This window comes from Rhineura floridana, chromosome 18 (assembly GCF_030035675.1).
Source record: "Rhineura floridana isolate rRhiFlo1 chromosome 18, rRhiFlo1.hap2, whole genome shotgun sequence".
NCBI classification, from domain to species: domain Eukaryota; kingdom Metazoa; phylum Chordata; class Lepidosauria; order Squamata; family Rhineuridae; genus Rhineura; species Rhineura floridana.
Genome location: NC_084497.1, coordinates 6870626 through 6890292, shown reverse-complemented (window position 1 = coordinate 6890292; position 19667 = coordinate 6870626). Strand labels below are relative to the sequence as shown.

General features: G+C 46.9%; 1 protein-coding gene across 5 annotated transcripts in view; it reads right to left on the bottom strand.

Moving 5' to 3' along the window:
* NFIC (nuclear factor I C) overlaps positions 1 to 19667 on the bottom strand; it is a 145199-nt gene that overhangs the window by 116080 nt on the left and 9452 nt on the right. Inside the window, exon 1 of one of the 5 annotated variants that reach the window (XM_061601628.1) lies at positions 1444 to 1526. The exons of the other annotated variants lie outside the window; for them this stretch is intronic. Coding sequence (XP_061457612.1) covers positions 1444 to 1458 — 15 coding nt within the window. The 5' untranslated portion in view covers positions 1459 to 1526. Of the gene's footprint in view, positions 1 to 1443; positions 1527 to 19667 lie in introns of those variants that run through there. 5 annotated transcript variants of the gene reach the window in all.

Genomic DNA, 19667 nt, shown 5'->3' with positions numbered 1-19667 from the left:
TCTGCCTTTATAATTCTTACTAATTTTAACTCACTAAGATCATCAGAATTTCCGTGCTGGGCCAGGCCTAAGGACCAGCTAATTCCCAGCAAGTGGTTTGCAGAGGCATTACTGCCTCCAAGGGTGCAGGGTGAACTTTGCCATCATGGCTAGTAGCCCCCGATAGCCTTAGCCTCCATGGCTAATCCTCAGAAGAACATCCAAACGGCCCTGCAGCCGGCTGGAGAACGGCAAAATTCAGAGAAGCGCAAATTTCAAAGGTTTTTTTCAAATTGTTTTTAGTTTTATTTTAAAATAGTTGTGACCCGCCTGGGATCTTTGGGTGAAGGGCAGTTCACAGATAATGACGATTATGACGTTTTGGTTCGTGACTGGTTTGAGAAGTGAGATTTAGGCAGTTTTTCATTAAAACGCAAAGAAAAATTGAATTTCTCCTCCAGGCACACAAACACACAGGGCTGCATCCAGGTTTTACTCAGAGTAGACACACTGAAATTAACACACCCAAGTTACAGCCTAACTGTTACGACAATGGAACCAATGACCTAGAGAGGCAGTGGGCTCTCCGACACTGGAGGCCTTCAAGAGGCAGCTGGACAGCCATCTGTTGGGAATGCTTTGATTTGGATTCCTGCATTGCGCAGGGGGTTGGACTGGATGGCCTTACAGGCCCCTTCCAACTCTACTATTGTATGATTATATGATTCTAAGTTAATCATGCTCATTAATTTCCATGGGTTGTATCCCATGTTAGCCATATTCAGATATTACTAACTTCAGTCTATTCATTTCAAGGGTTCTGCTCTGAATAGATGGTAGGTTTATTTGTTTGTTTGATGTATATCCTGCCCTTCCTCCCAGTAGAAGCCCAGGGTGGGATAAAACCCCGCGGGTCTACTCTGAGGAGGGCCAGCGCTGAATGCAATCCATAATGGATGACACACACAGCCGTAATCAGCTGTCCTCTCCCATAATCATAAAAACAGTGTATACGACTCAGCAGAAAAAAAACTCTGCACATGTTCCAAAGGCCCTTTCTTGGCACAAGGTGCTAGTGTTAAAGCGCAGGGTCTGGGGGAGGAATAGGATCAGTTTTAAGTTTTAAGATGCTGGAAGGTGGCTTCTTTGTGAGCCCAAAGACAGAGCTTGCAAACTTTCCCTGGGCTTGGCAGGGAGGGGGTGCGGGCCAAAGGAGGGGAAAATGGAAAAAAAATAAAAAATGCATAAACTGAAGGAAATACAGTCCAATTTTCATAAACGTACAGAGTGCAGAGACAGCAGGAACAGATTACAAAAGAACAGCAAATCACACAACGACGAAGAAAATGGGGGGGGAGAGTCTATCAGGAAACATCTTCCGCGCCACACTGTTCCGTGCAAAAAAAAATATTATTCTCCCTTATTATTCAAGAAATATTATTCACCCTCCCCAGGTGCACTTACCCTCAGCAGATCCATCTGTCACCCCCTCATCCCCTTCCAGCAAACAGACCAAGTACCCCCCCCCGGCGAGGTAGAAAACCCAGGACCCAAAGAAAGCCAGTAACTTTCGCTCCCAGCTTTTAAAAATAGCCTGCAGTCTATTTTTTCCGCCAAGGGAGTGAACGGGCAACCTCCGGAGGAGATTGGCTGGCACGAGACCACGGGTCGCTGGGACCCCAAGATCCTCAGGAGGTGAAAAGTTCACATCCCACGCACACTCGCCCCACAAGAAGGAAGAAAGGAAATGGGGGGGGAATAGAGGAAGTAGAGAGAAAGAAATTGAGAAGTAAAGAAATGAACGCCTTCCAGCCGCAGATAGCTGAAGGCTGTTGCATTCGGGGAGGGGGGACAGCAGCTAGGCCTGGCTGGTCGATCCGAGCTAATGCAGAAGATGCCCCAAAGAGGATGGGATAGTCATAGGGGTGCAGTCTTAGGAGTACTTACACCCTTTACTTTTGGGGGAGCTCATTGGACGCCTCCAGCGTCCAACGGACCAATCAGCATGAAAGGGGAGTGTGTGAGCCACTGAGAAGAGTCCAACCTACTTCCTTGTCTTTTCCTGCTGATGGGAGCCAATCAGAGTAAAAAGAGGCAAGTCAGCCACTGAGAAGACTCTTCTCAATAGCTAACACACTCCCCTTTCAGGCTGCTTGACTCCTGGGGACATCTGTTGTTGTGGGAGAAGGTGTCCGCGGGAAGGATTGAGGAGTGTGGAAATGATGACAGAGAGCAAGCAAGTGAGGGAGGGGGCATAGTGCGATTCTCATGAAGGGACCCTGCACTTCTGAATTTGTCACTACACTTCTGGGCAGTCAGCACTGCTTCAGAAAGGCCTGCATTGCCTACTTTCTGATGGCCAATCCTAAGAAAACTTTAATTTCAAGTTCCTTCAGTGCTACCGTCAAGGGCAGCAAATGTTATAAATTGTAATCCTACAGCAGGAATGGGAGGAATTCGATTCAGCGCACATTCAAAGCTGGATCTGTCAGATCTGCATATTACGAACTGAAACACAGCCATCCTTCAAAAGTGGGACTTTTCTCCGAATTTTGCAATGGGGTTGACAAAAACGCAAAGAGTCAGGGAACAAGGGCATAAAAATGAACGTCTTTGTGGAAACGACAGACCAAAAAAAAGCATTCTGTCACGAGAAATGGCCTGCAAAAAATACCCATGTACGTTAGTCGAAACTCCATGCAAAAATGCGTTTATTAGAACCAAAATGGACAGGTCCTTTCCATCGCCACCTTCTGGATATTGCTGGACTCCCATCATCACATGCTGACTTCCAGGACTGATGGGAACTGTGTCCCAACAAGATTTGGAAGGCTGTGGCCGTTTCCCTGTCTCAGAAGGGAATGCCTCTTCTCTGTCTAGAATTATTATTATTATTATTATTATATTCAATTTCTATACCGCCCACAGCCAACGGCTCTCTGGGCGGTGAACAGCATAAATTTAAAATACAATATAATAAAATCACATATCAATACCACACACATAACAAAATTCCAAAGACTAAAAACTAGAAGAGGCATTCCTCCATCTCTCGCATGCAGGATGAAATGCCACTTCTTAGAGCAGGGCAAGGAAGCCAGTGGCCCTCCAGATGTTGCTGAACCACAACCTGCATCTCATCTCTGACCGTTGGCCATGCCGGCTGCAGGGGCTGTTGGGAAAGGAGTCCAAAAACATCCAGAGGGCTACAGGTTATTTTATCTCCTCCCCCCCAACGCATATTCAAGATGATTCCAGACTTGAGTGTTCAGTTTCTGAAGCAGACTGAGACAGCAGGGTAGAAGTGCGAGGAAGGCTTCCATGAAATCCCAAGCCTATAGAGACCCAGCTGCAGTTACAGAAGGAAAGCCGCTCTATGTATGCTCAGAGGCAATCCCAGTGCAGGACACAGAATAGTTCTGCAGTGGAGTTAGTGGGTAGAAACTTCTAAGAGAGGCCATGATAGCAATACATTCATTTGGTTATTAAAATAGGCTTGCAATCAGCTGCTCGCCATGGGCGATCAACTCTTAGCTCCAGGCAACCAGCCAGGGAGTCTTTACAAAAAGCTGCTTTTTGTTTTCCTTTTACCTCACCAATGACTAGCCACTAACTCCCCCCCCCTTTTTTTTATTTGACAGGCCAATAAATTTCCCGGTCTTATTTTGCACAGCTGCCTTGCAAAATGGTTCAAGCAAAACAGACGTGGAGAAAACAGGGGCACCTCAGCCAACGAGCAAGGCCGGCCCGAGCCACTTTGCTGTGTTCCATTTGCTTCCCCCATCGCCCCCCCCGGACTGTGACACCGCCTCCCACAGCGGGATTCCACCCCTGTGCGGTCAGAGTCCGGTGACTCCATTCTTCAAGCATCCGGGAGGGCGGGGAGAGAGAACTGGGCCTTTGCAAAGCCCTTTCGGCATGCCGGCTATCTATAGCCACGAGCTAATCTGCAATCTTGCCTCTCTCGCTCTCGCTCTCCCCCCCCCCCAGCTATAGACCCAGACCTGTTCAAGAGATTAGGCCATCTCAGACAACCAAAGAAAGATCTTTTGACTTCTTTCAGCCAGCACACCCTAGCCACTGCCCACATGGCCTTCAAGGCATCACTCCTCCGCCCCCTCTTCCTTCAGAGACACCTCCACTGAAACCAAGGTCTCTTACAGCCATATATATATAATGCAGGGGTTTCCGAACTGTGGCCGTGGACCAGCAACAGTCCGCGAGCTTCATTCCCATTGGCTTTTCCCCATAGTCATAGAATCATAAGACAGTAGAGTTGGAAGGGGCCTATAAGGCCATCAAGTCCAACCCCCTTCTCAATGCAGGAATCCAACTTAAAGCATTCCCAACAGATGGCTGTCCAGCTGCCTCTTGAAGGCCTCCAGTGTCGGAGAACCCACTACCTCCCTAGGTCATTGGTTCCATCGCCGTTTGGCTCTAACAGTTAGGAAGTTTTTCTTGATGTCCAGTCGAAATCTGGCTTCCTGCAACTTGAGCCCATTCTTCCGTGTCCTGCACTCTGGGACGATCGAGAAGAGATCCCGGCCCTCCTCTGTGTGGCAACCTTTCATGTACTTGTGTTTTTGGGTGGCTTCTTTGATTTCTTATGTCACAAGAAATGAGAAGCAAGGAAAATGCAATTCAAAACAATCATGCATCATCTAGCACAGTGCGTTACCAGTGCTACAACAGGCATTAAATGGTCCGCCCAAGCCCCTCAGCCATTTTCACACGCTGTTCTAACGAACATGTGCCGAGCGATTACAGATTCGCTCTCCTGCTAAGTCGCGGGTGGGGAACCTTTTCCAGCCTGAGGGCCACACACTTTGCTGAGTAACCTTCTGGGGGCCACACGCCAAGGGTGGGCAGGGCCAGAGGCAAAAGTGGGCAGAGCAAAAGTGTGGATTTCACCTTTATATGGTACTTTAATACAGTAGGCTATTCACTAGAAAAGACAATAACGCTGGAAAAACAGGAGTAGAAAAAGAGGAAGGCCATACCAGAGATGGATTGACTCCATAAAGGAAGCCACAGACCTGAACATCCAAGATCTGAACGGGGTGGTTTATAACAGATGCTCTTGGAGGCGGCTGATTCATAGGGTCGCCATCAGTCATGATAGATTTGAAGGCACATAACTACAACAGGTCTCCGCATATGAGCACGTCTTCTCTTCAGGCAAGCAGGCAACAGGTACGATCAGAGTTCATGGACATCCCAGCCAGGCAAAAAACAACAACACTCAAAGAGGGTGCAAAGCGAGACTTACGAGGGGTGTGGTCTAGGAAGAGTCCCGAGGGCCACATAGAGTCATTTGAGGGCCGCATTTGTCCCCCCGCAGGCCTGAGGCGCCCCAGCCTTGCACTATTTCACCATTCACCCACCTCACAACCCCAGAGATGGAAGAGTAGCACTTCAAGCCTCTATACCCGTAGAGATTTCACTACTGGACCATTCTCCTGGTTGGAAGAAAGCCAGACTTCTTGCGGTCTGAGAAAAGAGGGGTGACCCACATGTTATGGAAACATGTATATATGCGGAGATCCTCAGTGGTCTGAGCTGCGTGCATCCCAGTGTGTGTATTTACTTAAGTAGCATGTTTTTACCCTACATTTAGATCACCGAGACTTAATAAAATAAGAAAAGCCACTTTATTTATAGAAATACATAGTAGATAGGAAAGGCATAACTAGTTCTAACTAAGTGGGAGGCTCAATGCCCAGATGTGGGTATTGCCTGCATGGCTCAGGAGAGAAAACAAAGACAGAGATGTCTCCTCTCTCCTTGGACAGTCCAAGAAGAAGACATAGGAAGGAAGGGCAGATCAGCTTCCTTGAGTTTACAACGGAAGGAAATTAGGTAGAGAAGAGCACAGGTCAAGGTAGGCAAGCCTAGCCAGCTGGAGGACCCCAACTCTATCTTCCCTTTGGATTGCAAACAAAAGAACCCAAACAGGAGTTGCTTTTGCCCCACTTCCAACACCACAGGAAGACAGGACGACAATGATTGGATGGGGACATCGCGTGGATGCCTCGCCAGCCCGGCCCTATCATCAGGAAGAGAGAGACAGCCCTTCTCCTCACCTCATTTTAAAAAAAAAAGAGTGGCGGCTAGTAGAGATGAAAGGAGCTCTCTGTCTCAGTTCATTCGGTTCCTCAGTTTTCTAATCTTAAATTCGGTTCTCCACATTACTGCAGCAATTTGAGTGTGTTTTTTTTAAAAAAAATCTGCATAATTCAACATTTTAGTGCAAATTTCTCCTAACAAATACATTTTTGTACACAGTTTCGACTAACGTAGACTTTTTCTGCAAGCAATGTATCCTAACGTAATTCATTTTTGGAAGTTCTCTTCTAGATTCATGTTTAGGCACACCTCCCCCAGCACATGCATTTTTGTAAACATTGCGTGGTTGGCAAACTGCATCGCAAAATCCGGGTAAGTGCAAATCTCAAAGGACGGCTGTGCATTTTGGTATCGTTTTGGAAAGGGCTCATTCGGTAGAGTCAGCTGGAAATGCGAACCGAATTGAAATTCTCGCCCATCCCTACTCCTAAATGGCAATTTCCCCGAATACACACATTTTTGCAATTTCTCCCTAGCGGGTAGTGGCCATTGGCGACTGGCAGGGCAGAAGGCAGGGAGCCCAAACAGTAGGCAGAGCCAAAGCCATTCAGAGGCGGAGCCAGAGCAAATGAGAGGTGGAGCAACTCACTCTAGTTTTGCCCCCATCCTCCTCACCGATGAGTTCTACAAGGGCAACCCTGAGAGAATGGAAGAGAAAGCTTGAAAGCCAGGACCACGCAGTAGACTGGATGCAGGTTAGAAGGCAGGCAGGAAGCAGGGCTGACAGGGCAAATGGGGTGCTGCCCCCCCCAAACTCAAATGGACCAGCCACCAATTTTATTACAAAGAGAACAAACTACCACCTTGTGTGGTACGAGCCACTAAACAATATTCCCCGGATCTTCCAAATAAGATGTGCCCATGCTTTGCTTTGGATTCCTGCATCGAGCAGGGGGATGGACTTGATGGCCTTACAGGCTCCTTCCAACTCTACTATTCTACGATTCTATGCTTAAAAATAATTAAAAAACGTTCAAGACACTGCTAAATACCCAGGCGCCAGCAGTTTGCGTCTTTAATGCTGACTGTATTCAGGAGCAGGGGGGAAAGGGCGGAAGGCGCGGGGAGGTGAAGGAGGGCGATTCAATATTAATGCACTTTTAGCGTATCGGACACTTAGCCAATAAATCTATTCATGGCTCAAAAGCATCCAAGCAACGATGGATCTTCAAGGCCCTCCACAAACGAGCCTTCTGCTCATTCACGGACACTGGTTTGTATCCAGCATTCGTTCTCCTCGGAGCAGGCTCATTGGAATTAATAACTAAATTAGGACCATTAATTTCAGTGGGCCTACTCTGAGGAGGACCTAGCTGGATTCAACCCACGAGCAGCAGGGTTGTCAAACAACTGGTTATTACAATATTTATACCCCCACCTTTACTCCAACAAGCTTAAGCTGGCACAGACGTGAGTCTCTCTCACACTCACACACACACACACACACAAACACGTTACCCTTACAACAACCCTGTGAGGTAGGGTAGGGTGAGAGAAGCCCGTTTTGCTCCCTCACTGATGGTTTTCCGGAAATGTAAAAACTATTTTGTTCCAGAGAGCCTTTGGGAGGGACTGACGGGTCAGCCTGACACAGTTTTAAGTTTTTTATCTTTCATTCTTATCTTTTAAGTTCTTTTATTCTCACTCTTATATGTGTATGCATAATGCATTTTATGTATTTTAATTGTATTTTATGCATTTTAGTTTACTGTAACATTTGTGGTTTTATTGTGTATTTTATTACATATGTGTGCTATTTTATTGTAGCCGCCCTGTCCTATTGTAGGGTAGAAGGGCAGGATAGAAATATTTTTAACAGCAACAACTGTGAAATTTAACAAGAGACAAATGCAAAGTTCTGCATTTCGGGGGGAAGAAAAAACACAACATGCAGGTTACTGGACAGGAGATACCTAGCTTGCCAGCAGCCGATACAAAAAGGATTTCAGGATTGTCTTCAATCACCATCTGGACACGAGCCAGCGGCATGACAGGGCCACAAAAAAGGCAAATGCAATTTCAGAACCAGAAGCTTCAAGTCATGAAAAGGATAGGACCTCTTTGCTCTGAACTGACCTCAGCGGGAGTGCAGTTCTGGGTGCTGTGCTCTTTTAAGAAAAATTGGGGAATGAAGATGGCCCAGAATATGGAAAACCAGGAAGGCTGAAGGGACTGGATATGATTAGCCTGGAGAAGGGACGATTGAGAGGAGACATGATGGCCCTCTTCACATGGCAGAAGGGCAAAGGCTTGTTCTCTGCCAAGGACCCAGAGGACAGGATTAGATCACATGTGCTCTATGTGCGGCTTGGGCCCGGTCCAGGCACCAAAAGCACCCTTGGGCTTGCTCCAGAAGCTCCAGCCGGTGCAAAAGTCTGCAGCTAGACTGCTGATGGGGACACGACTCAGGAGCTCAAAAGTTTGCACTAGCTGCCCATATGCTACCGGGCCAGGATCAAGGTTCTGGTACTCACTGTCAACTCAAGTCCAGGATATCTGAAGGACTACTTGATCACCGAGATCATAGAATCATGGTAGAGTTGGAAGGGGCCTGTAAGGCCATCAAGTCCCACCCCCTGCTCAGTGCAGAATCCAAATCAAAGCATTCCTGACAGATGGCTGTCCAGCTGCCTCTTGAAGGCCTCCAGTGTCGGAGAGCCCACTACCTCTCTAGGTCATTGGTTCCATTGTCGTACGGCTCTAACAGTTAGGAAGTTTTTCCTGATGTCCAGTTGAAATCTGGCTTCCTGCAACTTGAGCCCATTCTTCCATGTCCTGCACTCTGGGACGATCGAGAAGAGATCCCGGCCCTCCTCTGTGTGGCAACCTTTCATGTACTTGAAGAGGGCTAGAGATCTTTGGGGGCACCTCTGTGGTCCCTTATGGCTCATACACATAGCTCGTAGCTACCAGAAGCAGCGTGTTTTCGGTGTCATGGGCCCAATCCTGTGGCGCTCCCTCCCAACTGAGATTAGACAGGAACCCCTTCTCGCTGAACCTCAGGCGCATGACAAATACTTTCTTGTTCCATCAGGCCTTTTAAGGTAGCGTCCAGGTTTCTGTTGGGATTTTATGATGAGCTTTTTATGGTTCCATTTTCTGTAGGCTTTTGTTGTGTCTGCCCGGCTTAGAAACGGTAATGATTAGCAGCACAAAACTGTTTCAAAGAAATAAATGGAAAATAAATGAATGAAGCCATGGGAAGCTAGATTTTGGCAGGACGTTAGGAGAAACTTAGTGACAGTAAGCAGTTTGGCCACAGAACCAAGGGCTTAGAGGGGTGCCACGTTCTCCCTCGTGACAGCAGCCATTTGTCAGGGACACCCTAGCTCTGGATTTTCCTGCATCGAGAAAGGGTTGGACTAGAGGACCTTCAATGGTCCCTTCCAACTTTGATGATTCTCTGTTCTTCTGTCTCTGCCGAAGCAAAGCGGCCTCAACCCTTCCCTCTCACCGTCCTAATTTGCTCAGGGAACATCACGTGTCGAAAATAACACATCTGACTTGCCCCGGGACATGTGGGACAGGCAAATGCACGTGCGTAGGGCGTAGGGGGGGGAGGGAGGAAAGAGAACAGAAGAGTAAAGAAGGAGAGGGAAGATAAGATTGCACAACTTTCAGCTTCCCTGTCTGGATATGGCACATTGTTTTCTTTAAACACTGGGCCCTTTCTTTTAAAATAACCTTCCTCGTTCTCTCTCTCTCTCTCTCTCTCTCTCCCCACACCCACCACAATTGGACTGTGCTTTCCAGTCTGCAAACAGAAGCCTTGCCCACTTGCACTAGGAAAGAGAAAAAATATTCAAAACACACCCTCCTCTTGACCTTAAATACCCCCGACCACAGAGAGAGAAAAATGAGTAAAATTGCGGGGGGGGGGGGGTTGAGGAAGGAAGGAATATTTGCACCCATTTCCTGTCGCTAAATGAATGCTGAATGTTAGAAGTGGATCTCTTTCCCCTTTCCAACTTTCAAAGTGTTTTGCTATACGTCTTGTCTCATATAGCGACAACACTGCCACTACACAAAACGGCAATCTGTGGAATGTTAAACGCAAAGACGGCAGAGACCAAGAGACTCAGGTTCTGCAAAGGTCTTCAGCTGGTGCTACACAGCAGCTGAGGTTGGGCAAAGTTTACTTTGCCGCCAGGGTTAAGCAAATGTCCAGAGCTTGGGAAAGTTACTTTTTTGAACTACAACTCCCATCAGCCCAATCCAGTGGCCATGCTGGCTGGGGCTGATGGGAGTTATAGTTAAAAAAAGTAACTTTTCCAAGCTATGCAAAGGTCATAATTTCTTGGGCTGAGGCCTGTCCTTGAACTCAAGAATAGCACCACCGATCACTTCCCCCCTCCCTTTCCCCCCAGTCATTTGGGGGATAGCCGAGGTGATTAGAGCCATACGACAATGGAACCAATGACCTAGAGAGGTGGTGGGCTCTCTGATGCTGGAGGCCTTCAAGAGGCAGCTGGACAGCCATCTGTTGGGAATGCTTTGATTTGGATTCCTGCATTGAGCAGGGGGTTTACCTGATAGCCTTATAGGCCCCTTCCAACTCTACTATTCTATGATGGGCATCATTTCCCGAAAGCACGTTCTCCTGTCCAATATTTCTAGAAAAAATATTTGTACAGAGATCACCACCGTGGGAACACCTCGGATCCATTTAGGACAATGCCTAGGACATTGCTCTCAATCAAGGCTAATGAAAGTAGAATTCTGCATCCAGAGATGTGTGGCTGGTTGTTTCAAAGCGGTGCCTCTGAAGGAAGATTGGAGATGCTGAAGACTGAACCTGGGACCTTCTACACACAAGGCAGATGCTCTACGAAGGAGACTCTGCCCTAAAAGACTTAGGAACAGAGAAAGCTGCCTTGTACAGAGTCAGAGTCCACCTAGCTCAGTACTGGCTGCACTAACTGGCAGCCGCTCTCCATGCCCAGCCCTACCCGGAGACCCCGGGAATCAAACCTGGGACCTTCTGCATGCCAACCACGTGCTCTGCCACTGAGCTATAGCCGCTAAGAACATAACATAAGAAGAGCCTGCTGGATCAGGCCAGTGGCCCATCTAGTCCAGCATCCTGTTCTCACAGTGGCCAACCAGGTACCTGGGGGAAGCCCGCAAGCAGGACCCGAGTGCAAGAACACTCTCCCCTCCTGAGGCTTCCGGCAACTGGTTTTCAGAAGCATGCTGCCTCTGACTAGAGTGGCAGAGCACAGCCACCATGGCTAGTAGCCACTGATAGCCCTGTCCTCCATGAATTTGTCTAATCTTCTTTTAAAGCCATCCAAGCTGGTGGCCATTACTGCATCTTGTGGGAGCAAATTCCACAGTTTAACTATGCGCTGAGTAAAGAAGTACTTCCTTTTGTCTGTCCTGAAACTTCCAACATTCAGCTTCTTTGAATGTCCACGAGTTCTAGCATTATGAGAGAGGGGTTGGCGTTCCCAGTTGTTAAGGTACTTGTGGTGCGGGCCGGTCACAAAAATCCACATACACCAATTTATATGTACAAGCGCACATTTGCGCCACTGAGCCCATGAAGATGGCTTGGGGGGGGGTCTCACAGGTGGGGCATGTTGCAACGCACCCAGCTATCCTGAAAAGTAAACTTTTTTTAAAAAAGGAGAGGGGGAGGAAAGAGAAATTTGGGGCCCCAATGCCAAAGGCTGCAAGGGTCACCTCCCCCAAGTATGCCTAAAAAGCCCCCCTTTTCAATGCGTTTGACCCCCAAGTTAAGCCCACAGCTTCACTTGATAAGAGGGTCCTAGGGGCCACTGGGAAAACGTGACCGCCTCAGACAAGGCCATGGAGGCCCTCCAAGCGCTGCAGGACTCATAATGCCCATCATCCCTGACCGTTGTACATGCTGGCTGATGGGAGCTGTAGTCCAGGGACATCCAGAGGGATACAGGGTTTTCCCATCCCTGATCTCAGAAGAGGCATTCCCCTCTCTCAGGAGGGAATGCTTCTTCTGAAGAGAGGCATTCCATCATCTCTTGCATGCAAGAGGGAATGCTGTTTCTTAGAGCAGGGATTGGGGACCCCGTGGGGCCCTCCAGGTGTTGATTGACTCTCTTCATCCCTGGCCATGCTAGCCACTGGGGCTGAAGGGAGCTAGAGTCTGAGGCCATCTGGAAGGCTGCAGGTCCCTCATTCCTGGGCTAAGAGATCACCGGCAACCACAGCACCAGGATGGATGATATTGTGTCAAGGCCAGTAGTGCAGTGGCAAATTCAGAAGTGCAGGGTCCCTTCAAGGTAGTCACAGCCATGCCTCCTTTTCCTCATCTCTCTTACTCTCCGTGCCATCTCCAACTCCACTACAACAGACACCCTTAGGAGCCAATCAGCAAGAAAGGGGAAGCACTGTGTTTGCTACTGAGGAGAGTCTTCTCAGCGGCCGACTCACCTCCTTTCACTTTGATTGGCGCCAATCAGCAAGAAAGGACAAGGACTCTTCTCAGTGGCTAACACGCTCTCCTTTCATGATGATTGGCTTGTACATAAGGCCCTGGCTGGGACCTTTCTTGGAAAAAAAAAAAAGCAACAGGTTTACGACCCTCCTGCAACCCCAGACGACTACACTCCTGGTCAAGGCCTCTTTTCCTAGAGAAATGGCAAATCATAAAACGCCGACAAAATACACTCCTGGTTCAAGCCTTGCCTGAGACTCCAAGAGCTCATCTAAACTGGCTCACTTTTGAGTCCCTGGGGTGGGAGGAATAATTCGGAACAGATTTGCAGATAGAACAAGCAATCCTATGAATACAACAGTGGATCCCAAACTGGGACCAGTTCTGACATTATGGGATGGGGGCTAGACAGATTTGACCCCTCTAACTTTGAAACGCCCCCTCCACTACTGTTTTGTACAGAGTCATGGGAAGGACTGCGCTAAAATTGAGGGGAACCAAGGAGGATGGGACTTCATTAACTTTCCCCTCCTCGACATTTCGCTTCATATCTCAAGCCCAGGCTAGGATACTTTCATGTGCTGCAAGTGGAGAGGGGAGGACCCACATAAGAAGATTAAACGAATCTGAGATTTAAACAGGTAAGCTCAAAGCATCTCTGCATAAGTCCCCAATCTTCCAATCAGGAAGGCATGCCCAGAACAGTAACTCATGCAGAAGGACAGGAGGTGGCCTCATACCATTCATGCGCTAAAACAGGGGTGAAGGACGTCCCTCCTCTGGGGGGAGGTGAAGTGGGGGCTGAAGTCAAAAATGAGTGGGGCATCCTTACACCCTCTCTATGCCATCTCATACACTCACTCTTCCATCACCTTCTCTTTCAAGGATGGGGGGAGAAATGTGACTCAACTCTCCTTGCAAGCCAAATTTATCAAATTCGCACTTTCCGAAGCCAGACGAGAGCCAGAACACAACCATCCTTCAAAATTCGCACCGATTCGAATTTTGCAATGCAGTTCCCCAACCAAACAACGTTTGTAGAGATGCATGTGTTAGGGGAAAGGGTTCAGAGAAATGAGTCTGTGGGTGAAACATAACATGCAAAAAATGCATCATATGATGGCACAAAACTCTACAAAAGTGTGCTTGTTAGGAGAAATTTTGCACTGAAAAGAGGCACAATTTCCATGAGGCTTTTAAAACAAATAATAGCAGATTGCTGCCGAAATGGGGAGGACTGAATTTAAGATTGGAAAATTAGAAACTGACAGCACCAAACCTGACAGATCTCTCTGTGCCAGCCCTCCTCTGCGACACCCCCTCCTTGCCACCCACATCAAAATGAGGCCAAGGGCTGCCCACCTCCAGCCGGTAAGTACCCTGTTAGGGAGCAGGGGGCTACGGTGAGCTGAGCGTGCCCCCAGTGTTGTTTCCAGAGGACAAACCAACAAACAAAATTCAGCTGTCAGGAACTTAGGAAACAGGAACAAGCAAAGAACATAAACACAAAAGTCCCATCACTTCCAAAAGCAAACCAATGGAAGGGATGGCAAGGCTGAGTCCAGATGGGAGGGAGGGAAGTCCTTGGGTGGTGAGAGACAGCTGAAGAGAGATCTCCGCTGCCGTCAAGGGCCTGGATAAAAATCAAGCAGGTCACTCTGAAGTCCTGGCTAGGAGAGGCGCACAGTTTGCCAGTGCTATTTTTGTGTCCTGCCGGATCACGCTGGGGGACTCCTCGACGCTGCAGTGGCATCAGCGGCCCACAGAAGCCGCCGCTTTGCCAGGAATATGGACGTTCCCAAATCCGAGATGCGTCGCGTTCACTCCCAAGAATTGTGTCTGCACAAACTCCCTGCCAAGTGCTTAAATCTCTAAATGGAGAGTTGTATGCTGGACAGAGAGAGAGAGAGAGAGAGAAATGGCATCTCCTATGACCTAGCTACCCTGAATTATTTGGCAGTTGAGGAATGACACTCTGTGTATGCTCAGGGAGGAACTGATTGGGGGGGTTGGAGGGGATCTGGAAACTCTCTATAATGTCTCTTCCCTTTTTAAATTTATTCATATTTGTGTATTTCTGAGATTTTATATTCCACACCTTCTAACCTCTTATTGCTATAATAGGGACAAGAAACTTGATTTTTTATTTCTAAGATATTATGTTTCCACATTTACAAGTCCAAATAGTGTTCTGAATGTGGCTTATGAGAGAAAATACAATTATAATCATACAGCACCTTTAAAACACCTTTTTTTAAAAAAAAAATCAATTTCCCATAAAAGATGGGATGGGGAAACACAGCAAAATCACTACTGATGTACGAAACACAAGTACCCTCAAGACCTCTCTTAACTCATTGCAAGCTCTGGACATTGACCCAAACAGTTTCAGGCCTCTTACTGCCATCTTAGGGGCTAGGAACTTGCTTTATTATTTCTAATATTTTACATTCCACACCTTCGACACCAAATATCATTCTGAAAGCAGCTTATGCAATAAAAATATAATAGTCACAAAACAGCAACTTTAATGTTGAAAGCATCTTTTGAAAATATTCATTTTCCCATAGAGACATTTTTTAAAAAGACTAATTAAAACAGATATAAAAGGCATGGGTGCCCTCCCTCCCTGGTTCTCTAAAATCTCTCCTAAACTCTCCTGTTCCACATTGCTAACCCACACACTTCCAAGCCTTTTCTTGCAATCTTAAGGTCTAGGAACTTGCTTTTAAAAATATTAATAATAAACTGATATTTTGTGTGTGCAGAACTCTGTGGCCAGCACCAAACTCTGCAGTGTTTCTGCAGAATCTTGGAATATGTGAAGACCTGAACACAGTGCTTAAGGAAAATTAAGAGAAGCCAGAGGTTCTTGAGAAAACAACTGTCTGATCTAGGGCCTGAGATGAGGGAAAACACTCTGCTCCTGCTCAGGAACCCATTTTACTATTGATATCACAGCAGAACACTTAGATAGGTAAAATGGCCAGATTAATTCTTTTTTTTTTAATTTGCCTTAAATTAAGTCAGGCTGTAGATCAATATATATATATATATATATATATCAATATATATATATATATATATATATATATATATATATATATATATATATATATATATATATATATATATCAATATATATATAAAATACAAGTACTTATAAAAACTGCAGATGGAATGAACAAATTCTCTCAGCAGGATTACCTACTATATGAAAGAGAGAACACATCATACCTTTAAAGCCCATTTCCCTCACCCCCAAAGAATCCTGGGAACTGTAACTTAGCCCTCCCAGAGCTATAATTCCCAGCACCCTTAAACTACAGTTCCCAGAAATCTTTTTGGACGGAGGGGGATGTGCTTCAAAGGTGCAGTGTATGCTCATGTGAAGCATTCCTTTCCTTTTGGGAGAGAAGAAGGAAGAGCCCTCAGCACACCCAATGCACTCTGCATATGTTCCGAGGCTCTCCCTCTTTCCCAGCACAGAAGAACAGGCTTGGAACTCACAAGAACCCCACCCTAGGCTCCAAAATAGGAGACCTCATTTATTAACCATCACAGAGTTCTTAAAGTTTGTTCTCTTTAGGGGGGGAGGGGGTATCATGCAACAGGTCTAGAAGGAGCATGACCCAATGGGCAGGTGCTTTGCTCATGAGCCTGCATTTCAGTCCCACCTGCTCCATTGACTCTCCGCGTGGGCCTTGGGTAAGCCACGTCACCATTCTCAGCCTCAGTGCCCTCGTCTGCAAAATGGGGGTAACATTTGTAGCGCCAAATAAGTGCTTTAGACCAAACCAATCCATTGCTGTCCCCTCGCCTGCCCCGGCTTCAACCGGCAGGGCTGAATACGGAGAGACGGATCTGTCATTTTTTAAACCCTCTCTGTTTATCAATTTTCCACTCTCAAATTCCGTTCTCCATGGTTTGGCTGCGATTTGCAACTCCCTCCCCTTCGCAAAAAACAAAAATGTAAAAAATGGAAATACGCCAGCATTTCAGTACTAATTTCCCCCAATAAAAACACTTTCACATGCCGTTTTTGACTAACGCGTACATTCTCGCAAGCAATTTCTCCTAACGCAAGGCACGTTTTTCCATTACTTTCACTCACGCATTTGCTTCTCTCCACACTATCCTCTCGTGCAGGCATTTTTGGGGGTGCCCTGTTTGGCTGGAGAACGGCATTGGCAACGTTCAGAGTAGTGCCCGTTTTGAAAGGTGCCTGTGTTTCAATTTGTGAATTGTTGTGGAAAGCGAACACCAAGGAGGTTCACCTTGCTGTGTGAATTTGGTCCTCACCCCCCCAATTCCGAGTCTGGTGAGGCCAAGAGACCCATCTCTCATCACCTTCTATGGGGACTATATCTCAAGCCTTCAGCAGGCACTGGGTGCTCCACCATCAAACTGTGTGGTCCTTTCTATACAAGAACCCAAAAAAAGTTCTGTTGGATCAGGCCAAGTCCAGCACCCAATTGTCACAGTGGTCAACCGGATGCCCCAATGGGAAGTCCCCAAGCAAGACCTGAGCTCAACAGTGGCAACTTCGTGATAGTCATAGTCACGCTACCTCCCCCCTTTTCACTGTGGGGAGGAGAATGAGACCCTTGTTAATGCCTCCTCTCACAACAGCAGCCATCCCTAGGAGCCAATCAGCATGGAAAAGGAGAGTGTTAGCTACTGAGAAGAGTCTTCTTCACTGCTGACTCACCTCATTTCACTCCGATGGGCTCCCATCAGCAGGAAAGGACAAGGAAGCAGGTTAGAAGACTCTTCTCAGTGGCTAACACCATCCCCTTTTGTGCTGATTGGCTCATAGGATGCTAGAGACATAGGGACCCTGCTCCCAAAAATATAAAGGGTCTAAGACCCCCTGAGATCCTGGACGACTACACCCCTGTACTGCCTGCAGCAGCAGAGGGGTAATATAACCATGGACAGCAGCCATAGATAGACTTATACACCTCCACGAATTTGCTTAATTCTTTTTGAAGCTATCCAAGTTGGCAGCCATCGCTGGCTCTCCCTGTGTGCTGGTCCTCGCAGGTCTGAGGGCAACTGCAGTGAAGACCAGTTCACAGAGCACCCCTGCATTTCAAATTTAAGCCTGTGATTTTGCTTGCAAAAGAAAAATATGTCTTTTTCAAATATGCCCCCCGCTCAGTTAAGAACCAATGTGGTGTAATGGTTAGAGTGTTGGGCAATGATGACCTGGGAGACCAGGGTTCGAATCCCCACTCAGCCACAAAGCTCAGCTTGGGCCAGTCACTGTGACTCAGCCTAACCTACCTCACAGGGTTGTTGGGCAGATAAAATGGAGAAGAGCCATGTACACCACTGTGAGCTCCTTGAAGGAAAGGTAGGATATGAATGTTAAATATATATATTTGATAAATATGGATGCAGGGGTTTAAAGTGGTGGCGCTGGTGGCAAGACAGTGCATAAGAAGTGTCCGGTTTGGTTCAGTGTTCCCCAACCTAAAATTGCAGGCATAGTTTCCTTGAACGTTAGAATCAGAATTTTTTTTAAAAAGAAGTATTCCTTCCCTTTTGAGAAGGGGGGAGAGTGCGGTCACTACAGCTCAGTCACTCTGCTCATGTTCAGAGTTCTGAGTGCACCTTCCATTGGAAAAGAATCAAGTCCAGAGCAGTGACTCATGCAGAGTTACAATGGGCAACCTCTTCTGAGTGGAGCAGCCTATTCCGTTTCTGTAGTAGGAATGATGGAATGAACCCACTCACACCTGATGCAAAATTATCCATCCCATTCCCCCAGCAAGAGCAATAAATCATACAGGGTTGCAGCAAGCAGCCTCCCCTGTGGACAGGTATTTTGAACCAAAAAAAAAGCCTTTTTAAACAATAGTAACAAACCTGTCACTCTTGCAGCACAACCGCAATTGTTTCAACAGAGGAGAGTTTTGAAAATGCTGGAAGAGCCGGCTGATGTTTTTCACAGGCCTTCACCCATTTGATCCAAGATTTAAACCAAGGTGTCCACTTTCATTTTTCTTTTTACATCCGAGAACTCAGAACAGTGGTTTCGAGATCAGAAACTATACTAGATCTCCAGGACAGGACTTCAAATCCCAGGAGTTTAAGAGCAACAAAAAGGAGTTAGAAGTAATTGACCAGACTGAAGAACTAATTCCCAAAGCTTTCAAGAAGCATTTCTTAATTCTTTCCATTTCTTTTAAACAGGGGGTTCAGAATACTGGTCACTGAATATTGAAGCTTGGCCAAAGCTTTTGACAACAGCTGACAATACTGGCCCTCTATGTTTGGGGTCCCCTAATTTAAATGCTTCCCCTCCCCCGGAAAAAAACCCTAGATTTGTAATCTCTCTTGCACACACTCTTATATATTTTTAACAATTGCTGTCCACGGCCCTGACTGAAAAGGATCTGGCAACGTTTCTCGCAAGAATCCCCTTCAGGAGATACCTTCTCTGCAGAGGGATCACCCTTAGTTTCCAGCAAAGAGATAGTTATACGAGATCCAAGAGAGCCTTAGTGTTCAATAATTAAATAAAATATCAAGAATCGATCAGAGAGACAGAGAGAGAATAAACACAGGCCTATCCCATTCAAGGGACTCAGCCACAGAAACTCCAGAGTTATGCTACGCAAGTCTGAAAAGCCTGCACACATATTTGACCCTTAACAACAGAAGGCAACACACACATTATGCTAGGCAAAAAACAACAACACACGCACACCATGCGGATCAAAAATGGAAGATTCTCTAGCTAGCCCTGTCAAGAGAGAGAACATTTGCTCCTGTAAAAGGGTGCCTGCAAGTACCGACAGTGGCTTGTGACACCCTCAGTCAGCAGATGGACAACCGACAACCAAGTGTGCTGTGTATAGCGCAGACACCCGTGACCTGTAACACAACACACCTGCAGCAACACACCGGAAAGTCTTGTGCGTACATTGCGATAGCATACATACAATCTCCTGGCTAAGGTCACGCTGATGTGTATTTTATCACTGTGCTGGAATTCACAATACGGGGCCTCTCGTCCTAGAATATAAGTAAACGGTCCCCCAAAATTAACAGACATTTGGGGGGGATGTGTTCACTCCAAATGCCCTCGATGCCCAGTTTAGAGAGCCCCATCCCGCCAAAGACTTTCCCATGA